This window comes from Drosophila albomicans, chromosome X (assembly GCF_009650485.2).
Source record: "Drosophila albomicans strain 15112-1751.03 chromosome X, ASM965048v2, whole genome shotgun sequence".
In the NCBI taxonomy this organism is placed as follows: domain Eukaryota; kingdom Metazoa; phylum Arthropoda; class Insecta; order Diptera; family Drosophilidae; genus Drosophila; species Drosophila albomicans.
The window spans coordinates 6449939-6463987 of NC_047627.2; the positions used below are offsets into that span (position 1 = coordinate 6449939).

Consider the following 14049-nt stretch of genomic DNA (forward strand, 5'->3'; position numbering starts at 1 on the left):
CAAATCAAAAGTTTCGACACTTTTCTATTAATTGACTTTCCCTTTTTTCGTATTTTCTTTCACACACTTCATTTTCGTTGTCCTTGAGTTGAGGTTTAAAAATAAATCGAGTTAGGAAATTAACTTGATGCTGATTTTTTTTTTTTGACAATTGTAGAAATAGAAATCGTGAAAAGGTTGAAAAAAAAAAACGAAAAGGTGCAAATGATGGATGCTTTTTAATGAGTTTGCTTATCTTGGAACAGCAAATCAAGCGCAGCGAAATGTCATTAATAATGCAAAATAATCAAATGATTAGCGAGATTATTAATCTGAAGTGTAAGAAACCCCTTTTTTTGATGGAAATTGTTATGGAAAATTCACTATGCTCTTTTGATTATTATTTATAATATTTTGTTGTTGTAATTCAATTATTCGTTTATTATCCAGTTTTCTTGTTTGTTTGTGTGTGTTTTTTAAATTCCAAATGATTATACATTGTAAACACGCTAAACTATTATTAACAAGACCATGAATACAGTTTGTAACTAGTCTTAATCTAGAGTTTGTTCGTTGAGGCCTTTTCAAGTTGACACCACAAAAAACGGCGAGAAAAACAAAAAAAAACAATATTTATGCTTGGGATTCGCTTACAGTTAGGTGAATACACACATATACATACAACATATGTATGTATGTGTTTATGTACATATATGTATGTATATGCATTTTGAAGTATACAGATAGCGCACTTTATATGTAGTTATATATCTTGTAATACAACTCGTTATTATTTTCTTTTTTTGGTATTATATATTATAATTTTTGGGTTTTGTTTTCTTATAAATTCTGTAAACTTAATGCAGATGTTGCCAACACATACAGAACATATATTTATATATCTATGGGGGAGGGGGTTAAAATTATGAGCTTACATTTAGTTAAAGAACTTGCAAATTTGGTACAGTAAACTAGAACAAGGGGATTAATTCGGGATTCAGGAGTAAATGAATCCGCAGTTGAACGCATGTTGCACACACTTTGTTGTGGCAAGCCACAAAAAAAAAAAAAAAAAAAAAAAAAAAAACATTTCTTTTTTTTTGTTTACTTTAACATTTGCACCTACTGTGAGTGTGTGTGTGTGCCTAGTGCACTGCTGCCAGCATCTATTATAACAGACTGAGCGTGCCAACAACTAAGCCGGACAAACCCATTAAGAGCGGCTGTCGTCGACTCGACGTCGCGAGCGCGATTGAGAGCGACAACGAGAGCGAGAACGAGAGCGAGAGCGACAACCCTGCTCGTCGATAGTAGAGTTGTCGTATCGTCGTCGCACCTCCCGAGCCCAGCTCGTTGTTGTCCAAAGGGCCGCGCACTTCGGTGTTGCCAGCTCCTCCTCCTCCTCCGCCTCCTCCACCGCCTCCGTAATAGGGCGGCTTACGTGTATTGCCTGCGTTGTTGTTGTTGTTGCCAAAAGCCAATTCGATGCTGCTCGAGGAGCCACCGCCACCGCCACCAGCACCAGCAGCTCCACCAGCAGCACCGCCACCCAGTTGATTTTGCTGTGGATGATGGTGGTGCTGATGCTGATGCTGGTGCTGATGGCCACCACCGCCACCGCCTGCCCCGTTGTTGGGCTTATGTGTTGGCGGCTTATTGCCACCGCTGGTGTAATAATGGTGCGGCGATAAGGGCGGCAAACCGGCGGCAAATTCGCCATCCTCGAAATCCTCCGCTGAACCGTAGAGCTCCTCATCGTCCGGCTGGTATGTAACTTTGACTTGTTGTTTCACTTTTAAAATGTCATTGGCATCCGTGTCGGCTGTGTTGCCACCACCGCCACCGCCATTGCCACCGCCACCTCCACCACCGCCATTGCTTCCTTTAGTATTTGCGGGATTTTTACGATTTGGTCCGGGGATTTCTGTCGTGAAACGAGAGAAACGGCGGAAATGTAACGCTTACGCTAACGGTAACGGGTAACAGTAACAGTAATTGAAACAAAGGTGCAAATACCTATCGCCCAAAAAGTCGCCCACATCCGACGAGCAACAAACCAAACCAAATAAAAAAAAAAACCCCCCTCGCGTTTATTGTCCATAAAACACGCCTCTGCCACGCCCCCCGCCATCGTCTGTTCAAACTTACCGTACAACCGGATACTGCTGTCAACTTCACCGAGCGAGTTTTTCGCTATGCAGCGATAGGAGCCGACATCGTCCTTCTGAAATTTGCGCACAAACATCGACATTTTCGTCTCGTACATCGACTGCGAATTCTCCTGCACGTAATATTTGTTCGAGGACACAATCATTTCACCTGTTGATTGACAACCAAAAATCGTAAATCGTAAATTGTAAATTGTATTTTCCATTAAGCCACCAAGGTGGGTTTTTCTTTAGGATTCTTTTTTTGTTATTTTATGACTTTGTCTTAGGCAGAATGTAAGGAAAAAGTCAGCAATACAAATAGTGGAATGGGCTGAAAAATATATATTAGAAATATGTCTAAGCAATATGTCTATCCAATTTCCATCTTCAATGAAACCATATTCAACAAATATACTAAAAATATACTGTCCATATCCTACAATCATAGTAATATATACCATAGAAATACTAAAATATACCTATTAATTTATTTGTTATATTAATATAGCATTATATTCAGAATATACCATAGAGTGCAAAATATACCAAAAGAACTAAGACCCTATTGCATTAAAGGCTTCTTTGCCATACAAAGAACTAAAAGAATTCACTACTTTTATACTGTAGCTGTTTCAAAATATTGCTGCGATCAGATAAAAAGTTGTAAAAGTTGTTTAAGAAATACTTTTGTATGGACAAAAACGTCTTCTTACTACGCATCTTTGTTGCTTTGGCTGACAATCTAGTATATTTTGCACTGAACGGTATATTTTGAATGTAGTGCTATACTAATATACCAAATATAGCATTCGGTATATTATTTAGTATATTTTATTAATAATACGGGACTGTTTTGCTTTAATTCACAATGGGTATCGGGTATCTCATAGTCGACCACACTCTACTTCAGCTTTCTTTCTTGTAATTAGCTTAGCATGTTTTCATATTTAAATTTAATTTTTAATTTAATTTTGCCACCGCAAAACAGAAATTTAAAAAAAATTACAAAGAATTTAAAAAAAGGTTGGACAAATGATAAATTTATTCTCTCAAATACAACATTTACTATAAATGGATGGAAAGTATGAAAATATTAAAAATGCGTGATATATTTTTTCTATGAATTGATGAGAAATATGAAAATGTCCTAAATATGAGATATACATATTTACTATTAATAATCACTTAATGATTTTGCATTGAAATTGTCTCACAATAAACCAGATGCATAGAAACTGTGTTAAACAGACAAATTAGTTGGCTCAAAGCAAATGACTTGAATTGATTTCAAACTGAGCTCCGCTTCGCACATCAGCTCAATTAAATATAGTATATGGGATAGTTAATAAGTCCAATGGTGTAGAATGCGCTAGAATTCAATTGAACAACGCTTCGTTGAATGGCAAAAGTCAATTATAAATTAATTCATTGCGTATATTAAAGAGCCCCTAACAAAAGTCAATGGATTGCATATGATTTATGGATGCCGAGCAGAGGCAACTGAGAGAGTGAGGGAGAGAGAGAAGGGGGCAGGGCATGGTGCCAATGCACAGATTAAGCTCCCCAATGTGCATAATGCAGTCGATAAAATCCCTGGCAAGAGTGGCACGAAGCAAGAGGCAAGCGGCAAGTGGCAAGAGAGGGAGAGCAGCCAAGACAACCGCAACATTAACACCAAGACACACAGACGGACAGACGGACAGATTGAGAGACGGACAGACTGACGGTCCTTTTCATTGAATACAAAGAGACGACACAGAGACACACTTGGCCATGACACACACATACGCATGAATATATGTATGTGTTCGTATACTTTTGCAGCGCACTGTTGTCGCACATTGATGGCAACTGTCGCTACTTATGAGCATGCAATACATTTGATGCTTAATGATTGAGAAAACAACAGCCACAGTAGCCGCGACTGTTTATGACTCCACACACACACACACACACACACGCACACAAGGATATGTCTACTATATAGTTACACATATTTACGGGTATTGTGCAAATGTAATAGATTTATAACAAGAAGCGTGCAACGCAGCTAAGCAGCAACAACAATGTTTGATTCAAAGCAAATTAAGTGCTCGGATAGTGAAAGCTGTTTTATTCCAAGTCTTAAGCAATTTTGTCGCACTGATTATGCAGCTACTTTTATTTTATTAACTTACAAAATAAACGGTTTAAGCAAACAGCATTAGAAACTAGTTTATAACAATTTGAGTATCAAGTTGTAGACAATACTTTTCACTACTTTAAGCAAAGAATTTTTGAACATTTTTCTTAACAAATTTTACGTGTCTTTCGTTATTCATTTATGTATTTGAAATTCACTTCGTTAATTTAGAAAAGCAAATGCATTACGCGAAAAGTATTTTCAACTAATTGCTCACAATCTAAGGAAAGACTATTTAAAAATATCTCCTAATATTTTTGATAACTTCCCTCGTTAGCATTTAATTTTATTGCCTTGCAAACTTAAGTTTATAATATGGTTCAGTAAAGTGTATTTGAAAATATTTTTTTTTTAATATTTGACGCAAAAAGTATTTGAAAAATGTAATACCACCAATAATTTCGTTGTTCTAATCGTTGGCTTTCAATTTAAGGCAAAATGAAGTTAATCATTTAAAAAAAAAAGAATTTTTACAGCAACTTTGTAAATATGTTCAGAAATGTATTTAAGAATATTTGCAAACTATTTTGTTCTTGAATTCGTTTGCTTTCAATTGCAATGCATAATTAAGTTAATCAAATCAAGTTGCCATTTCTTAAGAGAATGTCATAAAGAGGCTAAGAATTTGTTCGTGTTGTTTCACTGCTGCAAGGCAACTGCTGCAAGTGAGTGTAAATAATTTTTGATAGCCTACTTTGCAGCGCAAAGTTCAATGGGCTGTGCATGTGTGCATGTATGTGTGTGTGTGTGTGTCGTGTCTCTTAAACGTGACGATCCGAAAACTGACTAATGACAATGTCACAGCAGACAAACACATACATACACACACAGACTCGATTGATATATGGTATTTGTGTTGCCAGATGTCTATAAAATGTAAAAGTCGTGATGCTTTGCGCTTGACCAAAGCTGCCGACGAGTAGAATTCACGCACACACACACACACACACAGCTGGAACTTGTTACGGATACGATATATATGTATATATGTGTATATAGTATGTGCATGTGCTATACTCACCGGTATCCTTAATCCAGTAGTTAATTGATTTGGGCGAGGCCTCAACGTGACACTCGATTTGAACATCAGTGCCAAGCGGTGCTCCGACTAATTGATTCGGCACTTGGATGACCGGGTGGACTGAAAGCAGATAGAGAGTAAGAGACAGAGCGAGTGAGAGAGTGACATAGAGAGAGAAAGAGAGAGAACAGAAAGTCATTGTATGCTCGTATGTTGTCGCAGCAGTGCAGCATATTATAAAACCATTTTTAATACGCATGCTACATCCTCAACCTCTTTACTCGTTACTCCTCATTCCTCATTCCTCACACGGCACTCGTCACACGGTCCAAACATACCTTGCATTGAAGTGCACGCTGACTAGCCTAATTTAATTGACATTGATTTGCAACAAACGAAGTGACGAGTAGACATTAAAGTCATAATAGTAAAGAACTAATTAGAAGAGGAACGAGTGACGAATGACGAGTGCAATCTCAAAACTTAAAAATACATTTCAGAAACTAAATATAGCGAGTAACTATTCTTTTAAGCTTTGTAAAAATTTATAAAGAAATTACATATACAACGAGTACAAATATAGCGATATGTTTTGAAGTATATTAGCGAGACCAAATGTAGCGAGTAGCCAACATATTCTTATACATTTTAATATTATGCAATTAAGCAGGAGTAATATTTATTACAAATAAGCAAATCTAGCGAGGTGATGAATAGTCAACTGGCTTATAACCAATAGACTATTAATTACTACTTAGTCAACAAAAGTAACGAACACAAATGTAGCGAGATGTTTTTTCAACAAATGCAGCGGATTGCTATCTAGTGCTAATATATGAAATTCTTACAATTTATAAAACATTTTTTTTTTTAAGTAAAAAAACGAGAGAAAATATAGCGATGTGTTTTTAGGCTTTGTAACGAGTGTCTAACAAATTTAACTAGTATTCAAAAATATTTTCGTATTTATTCGATTTATCATCACTACTTTATAAAATTTGTAAAAGTTCTAAACAAAAAATAAATAATTTTATGGGTAACCAAAATAACGAGAACATTTGAAGGTATTAGTAAGAACAATTGTAGCGAGTAGTAAATTTCCTCGCTGTAATTGCTAAAGCTACAAACAAGTTTATGAAAACCGGTAGCAGGGATAAAAACTAGAGTAACTATTAGTTTTTCGTCAGTTAACTAGTTGAAGCGCACTGATAGCGATTGCGGCGAGTAGCATTGTTATGTTTAGATACTCGTTACAGTTGTGGCCATTGTTGTGGCACTTTGGCTTTGTTGTCATGGCTCGATCAATGCTCAACTAGCCATTGTTGTGGCATACAATTGCAATTGTTTGGTTTTTGTTCGGCATAGTTGATAAAGAAGTCGACGAACGGAGAGCGAAGTGAAGAGAACGAAGCGAACGAGTGCGACAACAATGGGCGACTGAACGAGGCGAGTGCTGCTCAAATTGTGCAACTTTAAATAAAAGCAGTTGCAGTATTAAGCATCTACTTGTGCACACATGGCAACACACACACTTAGCTGTATGTGCGGTGTGTGTGTGTGTGTGTAGATAGAAGGCCAATTGGGTGTAGCATAACTCGGTGTGGTCATCAAAATGCAATGCAAATGCAGCGCACGTCTCTCTGTGGAGCGCAATGGCAACTCTTTTGCAATTCATGTGCGTGTTTATTGTCACTTAGAGTGAGAGCAGGAGCGTGGTAGAGGGGAGAAGGGGGGAGGGGGACAGGAGAGGAAGGAGAGGAAGGAGAGTCCAGTGTGTGTAGTGTCTAGCAGACGTCCACCGAGCTATAACCAAAATTGGTGGTTTTGTAAAACTGCCAAAGCCGCCACAGGCCGTTGCTTGCAACATGGCTAACCCCACAGCCAGCTGAGGTCTGTCCGTCCATGTGAGAGTGTGTGCGTGTGTGTGTAAGCGTTAGTGCGAGTCAACATTGCATTGATAGTCAATGCAGCAGCAGCATTGCAGCAATTGCAACAGCAGCAGCAGCAGGTTGCAACAATGACCTCAACTGTCTGCCTCTCTGCATCTGTGTGTGTGTGTGTGTTGAGGTGTGTCTGTTTGCGTGCAGATTGCACACACTCACTTACACTCACACTCACTCACACACTCTCACACACTTGCCAGTTTTGTAAGTTCGTTGGATTTTAATTGATTTCCATGGCCGAGTGCATATGTCTTATCTATCAACTATCTATTTGCTCACATATGGACTTAAGCTCAACTATCTCTCTCTCACTCTCTTCTTCTCTATGTATTTTGCTGGCAAGAACAACTTTTGGCTGGGCAAACACATACACACATAGAGACACAGACACACCTGCGAAGATAAACACGTGTAAAGAGCGATCAGCCTGTGTGAGTTCAAGTCTATGAGTGCAAGTCTATGATCACAATTAAGCACAACTGTTCGAAGGTATAAGCTAATGACACGAGCTGCGTTCGGTGCTGCTTAAATTGTTGATTAATCAACAAGCAATCTACAAATTAAATACATTTCATTTAAAATGCGGAGTTGCCTTAACTTTAATAAGCTTTAAACTGCTTTTATTGTCGATCAATCACGATTAATCTTTTAATCATATCTAATCACAATTAAGCACAACTGTTCGAAGGTATGAGCTAATGACACGAGCTGCGTTCGTTGCTGCTTATATTGTTGATTAATCAACAAGCAATCTACAATTTAAATACATTTCATTTAAAATGCGGAGTTGCCTTAACTTTAATAAGCTTTAAACTGCTTTTATTGTCGATCAATCACGATTAATCTTTTAATCATATCTAATCACAATTAAGCACAACTGTTCGAAGGTATGAGCTAATGACACGAGCTGCGTTCGTTGCTGCTTATATTGTTGATTAATCAACAAGCAATCTACAATTTAAATACATTTCATTTAAAATGCGGAGTTGCATAAACTTTAATAAGCTTTAAACTGCTTTTATTGTCGATCAATCACGATTAATCTTGTAATCATATCTAATCTGAATCAAGCACAACTGTTTACATTTAAGAGGTAATGACACAAGCTGCGCTGAGTGCTGTTTAAATTGTTGATTAATCAACAAGCTGAATTCAATCAAAATAAATTGTATTTAAACTGCGGAATTGACATAACTTGAATAAGCTTTAAGCAGCTTTTATAGTCCTTAGCTCACGACTAACCGTTTAATCATGAGCTAATGACACGTGCTGCGTTAGTCGCTGCTTAATCTGAAAATTAACAAGCAATATTCAAATAAACTTAGGTAAGCTTGTATAAGCTTTAATCAGCTTTTAGTACCGATGCTTAACATAATTATGTTAATTACATTTACAAATCTATATACTTATCCGATAGTTTATCGATACACTCTATTTACATTCAGTTGAATCTTAAACTCTCGAACGAAAGCAACATATCGTTTTTTATTCGCCAGAATTTAATGTTTATTAATGAATTTTGTCACTGCCCAGACTAATAGTTTTTCGTGTGCATAAAATATTCGTTGTTTATTAAACATTTGCTAACTCACAACTGCTCTTTTAATGATTCGCTACCTATAGGGTATTATAACTGTGTAACAGGCTGAAGAAGAAATCCCCGACTCTATAAAGTATATAGACTCTTGATCAGCCATAGATCCAGCCATAGCCATAGCCTTCTTACTACTGCTCTTGGTTGCTTTGGCTGACAATCTCGTATATTTTGTACTCTAAATGTGGTATTCTAAATGTAGTATAATATCAATATACTAAATATAAACCTTGGTATATTTGTAGTATTTTTGTGGTATAGTAATTTGGTATATTTGTAGTATTTTTATGGTATAGTAATTTGGTATATTTGTAGTATTTTTGTGGTATAGCAAATTGGTATTTTTGTAATATTTTTGTGGTATAGTAATTTGGTATATTTGTAGTATTTTTGTGGTATAGTAATTTGGTATATTTGTAGTATTTTTGTGGTATAGCAAATTGGTATATTTGTAGTATTTTTGTGGTATAGTAATTTGGTATATTTGTAGTATTTTTATGGTATAGTAATTTGGTTTATTTGTAGTATTTTGGTGGTATAGCAAATTGGTATATTTGTAGTATTTTTGTGGTATAGTAATTTGGTATTTTTGTAGTATTTTTATGGTATAGTAATTTGGTAAATTTTAAGAATAATACCTTACTGTTTTGCTTTTATCTCACAGTCGAGCACACTATATTATGGTCTTTTTACATATTAAGTTATATACAAATAATATATACTTATTATATTATAACTAATAATAATAACATAACTGCATTGCAACTTTTTGTTTACTTCACAGATTAATTCCGTAATTATGCTGCGAAAACAACAACGAATAGAAGAAGAAGAAGAAGAAGAAGTGCAGCTCGTGTCATTTGGTAAATTGCTGCTGTAAATTGACATGTAAGTCACGCACTTGGGAACTGTAGCAGCAGCAGCAGCAGTTGAAGTTGCAGCAACAGCAGCAAGATGAGGAGGAGAAGGAGGGAGGGAGGGAAGCTGACGTTGCTGGACTTCGCTCAAGTATAAAAATCTCCCCTGTCATGTGGCACTCGAGAAGAGAAGCGTCTGCCTGCTGCCAGCTTGACCAATTAATGAGTGCTGGTTGACTGCGTCTATTTTCAATCTGCATGTAGACACACACACACACACACACACTCATGCACTCGCATACACATGTGGACACATTACGTATACGCAGTGGAAGTTTTTTTTGGGGTAGAGTGCAGTGCAGTTTTGGGCAGTTGGATTGGGGCTGGCAAACACTTTCGCTTGCGATTTAAAATGTTGCCATGATTATTCCGAGCATGTGCCTTGGCCGAGCAACCACGCCCCCCGCCCTTTCCCCCGCTTGGCCGTTTCGTGCTCCACTCACTTGTGGCAAACAAAGCCACAAATATGCACTAATGACGTCGTCGCAGCAGCAGTATGAATGAGCACAGCACCAGCTGCAACTACAATTACAACACAGACACACAGAGAGGGAGAGAGAGAGAGAGGGAGACAGAGAGAGGGAGAGGGATACAGAGACACCTCATCACATTTGGGAGGCCATTGTTGAGCGGCGAGTTTAAAAGGTAAGAGAGACAGAGAAAGTCCAGTACAAAAACCCAATGACGTGTATTTTTCACCTCATTGGCATCGCAAATAGACCCAACCTGTCTTTGCCCCCTTCCCCTTTCTACCCCTTCTTTCACACACTTGCCTTGTTTTTCCTTCATTTTCTGTGTGTGCTTTTTTCTACTCGTTTTTTTTTCGGTCTGTTTTCTGTGTTCTGTGTTATGGCTTAGAAGCGTAGCTCAACATAGATTGAAGGCATCTGCACAATATTCATATGGGGGTTAAAGCAAAAAATACACAGCAAAAACTAAAACGAGAAGGTAAAAATGAAAAATTGAAAATTGATGCCACTGTGTATGTGTGTGTTAGGTGTGTGTGTGTGTGTGTGTGTGTTAGTATCATTTGTGCATTTCTGATAGTGATTTCGGTTCTATTTCTACTCTTAGTCTGCTTTCTCACTTGGGGTCTGTTATGTTGTTGTTGTTGGAGTTGCTGTTGTTGTTCTCTTAGGCGTACGTGATTTTTAGCGATTTGTCGCATTTATTTGCGTTCGATTTGCCCACTGCAAAATGCAATATTCGGAACCAACAACGAGCTTACGCATTGTCTCTCTCTCTGTTCATTTTAAGGTAGTTTACCTTAAATTCAAATTCAACTCAACGCATGACTTTTTTTCTCTCGATTTCGATTTAGATTATTTTGTATAGGCATTGTTAAATAAAGTTAAAGTTGCTAAAAATGTTATAGCTTACTTCAACAAATTATAATTCCTATGTTTTCAAATTACGTATACGCAGTGGGTTCAACTAATTAGATAGAAAAAAACAACTTCAACATTTGGGTGTTGCTGAAAATTCACCAATTACCATTTTCAATTTTTTGTAATTTATAGTAAATACAAAGTTACTTAAACTTAAAAGAGCATCAAAAAGGAGGAAAATATCTATATTAAATAAATTCAAATTCGAGTGTGCTCGACTCTAAGATACCTGCTACCCACTTTCAATAACAGTAAAACATTGCGGTATTATTCTTACAATATACCAAGTAATATACTACAAAAATAGCTAAGAACCGATTGAAGTAGGCATAATTTGCCATTCAGAAGTATAACTTAAATAATTTCTACAATTTGTATCGGATCGCAATCAAATTCTCAAGAATCATGATTAATATAGTTATTATTGTCTATACCAAAATTTGAGACACTTCAAAATTTTTGTTTATTATTTGTTTTTTAGCCGAAAGTTAGCGTGCCATTTGAAACAAACTTGATCTGCTTGCAAATATAACAAGTGTTGTCTCTGAGATCTAGGTGTTCATACGGATAGACAGACAGACAGACAGACATCGATCGGCTGTTGATCAAGATTATATATACATTATGGGGTCGGTGATAACTTCTTTTGTCTGTTCCATACATTTCCTGGAGACACAAAGTTAAAATTCTACTCTTTAAGCAGCGGGTAGAAATAGGGAATATTAAAAAGTATATGTTATAATAGGCAAATAATAAAAAAAATTAAAAATATTTAAAATGAGTAATATATATTTCAAAACCAAATGAAAAACAGAATATATTCAAAAGACTTTGACTATAAAGTATATATATTCTTGATCAGCGTCAACAGCCGAGCCGATCAAGCCATGTCCGTCTGTCCGTCTGTGTGTCTGTCTGTCCGTCTGTCCGTACGAACACTTACATCTCAGAGACTATAAGAGATACAGCTACAATTTATTTTCGACAGCGTTTGTTATGTTTGCACGCAGATAAAGTTTGTTTCAAATTTTTTCCACGCCCACTTCCGCCCCCGCAAATCAAAAGCAAGCGTTATTTTAAAGCTAGAGCTGTTATACAATAACAATAATAGTGGTTGTGACTCCTGAAAATTTGATTGCGATCAGATAAAAATTGTGGAAGCTATTAAATAAATACTTTTGTATGGGCAAACACGCCTACTTTCTAGGGGTCTGAGTTGCTTTGGCCGACAATCTGGTATATTGTGCCGTCTATGGTATATTTTGAATGTGGTATCATATCGATATACCAAATATACCGCTCTGTATATTTTTAGTATTTTTGGTATATTTAAAAAAAAATACCGCAATATTTTGCTTTTATTCAAAATGGGTAGCGGGTATCTCACAGTCGAGCACACTCGACTGTAACTTTCTTACTTGTTATAATTGAGAACAATTGAACCGCATTAAAAATGCAAGAAGTAAATAAAAGGTATTGTGAGTGAAGAGCTTAGCTGAACGTTGGCAATATGAAAGCATGTTTACAGCGATTTCAAGTGGCAGCAAGAAATGAGTGTGTGTGGAAGAGGTAGAGGTAGAGGTAGAGGTAGAGGTAGAGGTAGAGGTAGAGGTAGAGGTAGAGAGAGAGAAGCTGAGGCTTATAGTGAGCATTGAGCATTGAGCAGTTGCCAGTTGGTAGTCAGCAGCTAATTGTGGCCTAATTGTTTGTAGCGCGTCCTGGTTTGGTTTCCTGCGAAGCGGCAACAACGCAGCAATCGCAGCGTTCTTAATTAGCCATGTGCAGGAAGGTGGCTAACAAGGCAGGAAACTTGAGCAAATGGCGCGGAAACGCGCAAGCGGGATGCGAGTTGTCTCTCCGTCTGTCTCTTCCTCTATTCTCTGACTGTTTCTCAGTATGTTTCTCAGTCTATATTTCTCGAGTCTGTCTGTCTGCTTGTCGATGTTGCTGTTGCTGTTGCTGTCATTGCCGGTGTCGTTGTCGGTGTCGGTTTCAGCATCAGTTTCGTTGCCGGTTGCTGGTTACCGGTTGCAGGGCGTACTTTATCAGTGCAACACGCAGCACGTACTCGAAAGATGCCACAAAACGAGGCAAGGCCAGTGACAAAAATATATACAGATAACTCGTCGCAAGCTGTACGCAAACTTTGTTTTGCACTTCACAACGAGGCAACAAACAAATTTGTGAATAAGTTGCAACAGCGAATATGAAATGTGGTTGAAGAAAGGAAAGGAAAGGAAAGTGAAGTAAAGTAAAGGTAACAACTGGCAATGTAAAGATAGTGATGGCTTACCAAAACAACTTAAAGCCCAAAAAAAAAAAAACGAGGAGAATCACAGACACTTAAAGGCCACATTAACAAAATGTCAAAATGTTAAAAAGCGTGATTTTTGTCAGCTAAAAATAAGAGCAAGAGCTCGCAGCTGAAATAAGCAAGGTCAAAGAAGAGATGAGGAGTGGAGAAAGGTGAATAGAGAAGAGAAAGAAGTGGAGAGGGGAGTAAAGTGGCGAACAGTTTATTACAGACAGAACTGCGTTGCCTGCAACGTGTTCAAACAAGCGCAGTTGCTGCTGTTGTTGCTTCTGTTGCTGTTGTTGCTGTTGCTGCTGCTGATGTCGTGATGATTGAGTGAACTGCCACATGCTGGCAGCGCAGCCAACAGCCAAACAGAGGCACGTGCTGCAGACAGGTTTGACAAAAAACTCAGCGTGGCAGAAAGAGGAAGAGAGAGAAAGGGAAGCTCGCTTAGAGGTGAGAGACAGCAACAACACAATGCACAAGGCAGCAGGTAATGCCCAGTATCAGTGACTGGATTTAAACGGATTACAACAACGACAACACGACAATCGAGTTAGCGCCACACACACACACACA

General features: G+C 37.5%; 1 protein-coding gene across 1 annotated transcript in view; it reads right to left on the reverse strand.

Moving 5' to 3' along the window:
* Positions 1 to 1071: 1071 nt before the first annotated feature.
* LOC117578022 (lachesin) overlaps positions 1072 to 14049 on the reverse strand; it is a 38457-nt gene continuing 25479 nt past the window's right edge. Inside the window, exons 7-9 of the mRNA XM_034263121.2 lie at positions 5333 to 5452; positions 2128 to 2298; positions 1072 to 1903 (exon numbers count right to left, since the gene is read on the reverse strand). Coding sequence (XP_034119012.1) covers positions 1149 to 1903; positions 2128 to 2298; positions 5333 to 5452 — 1046 coding nt within the window. The 3' untranslated portion in view covers positions 1072 to 1148. The remainder of the gene's footprint in view (positions 1904 to 2127; positions 2299 to 5332; positions 5453 to 14049) is intronic.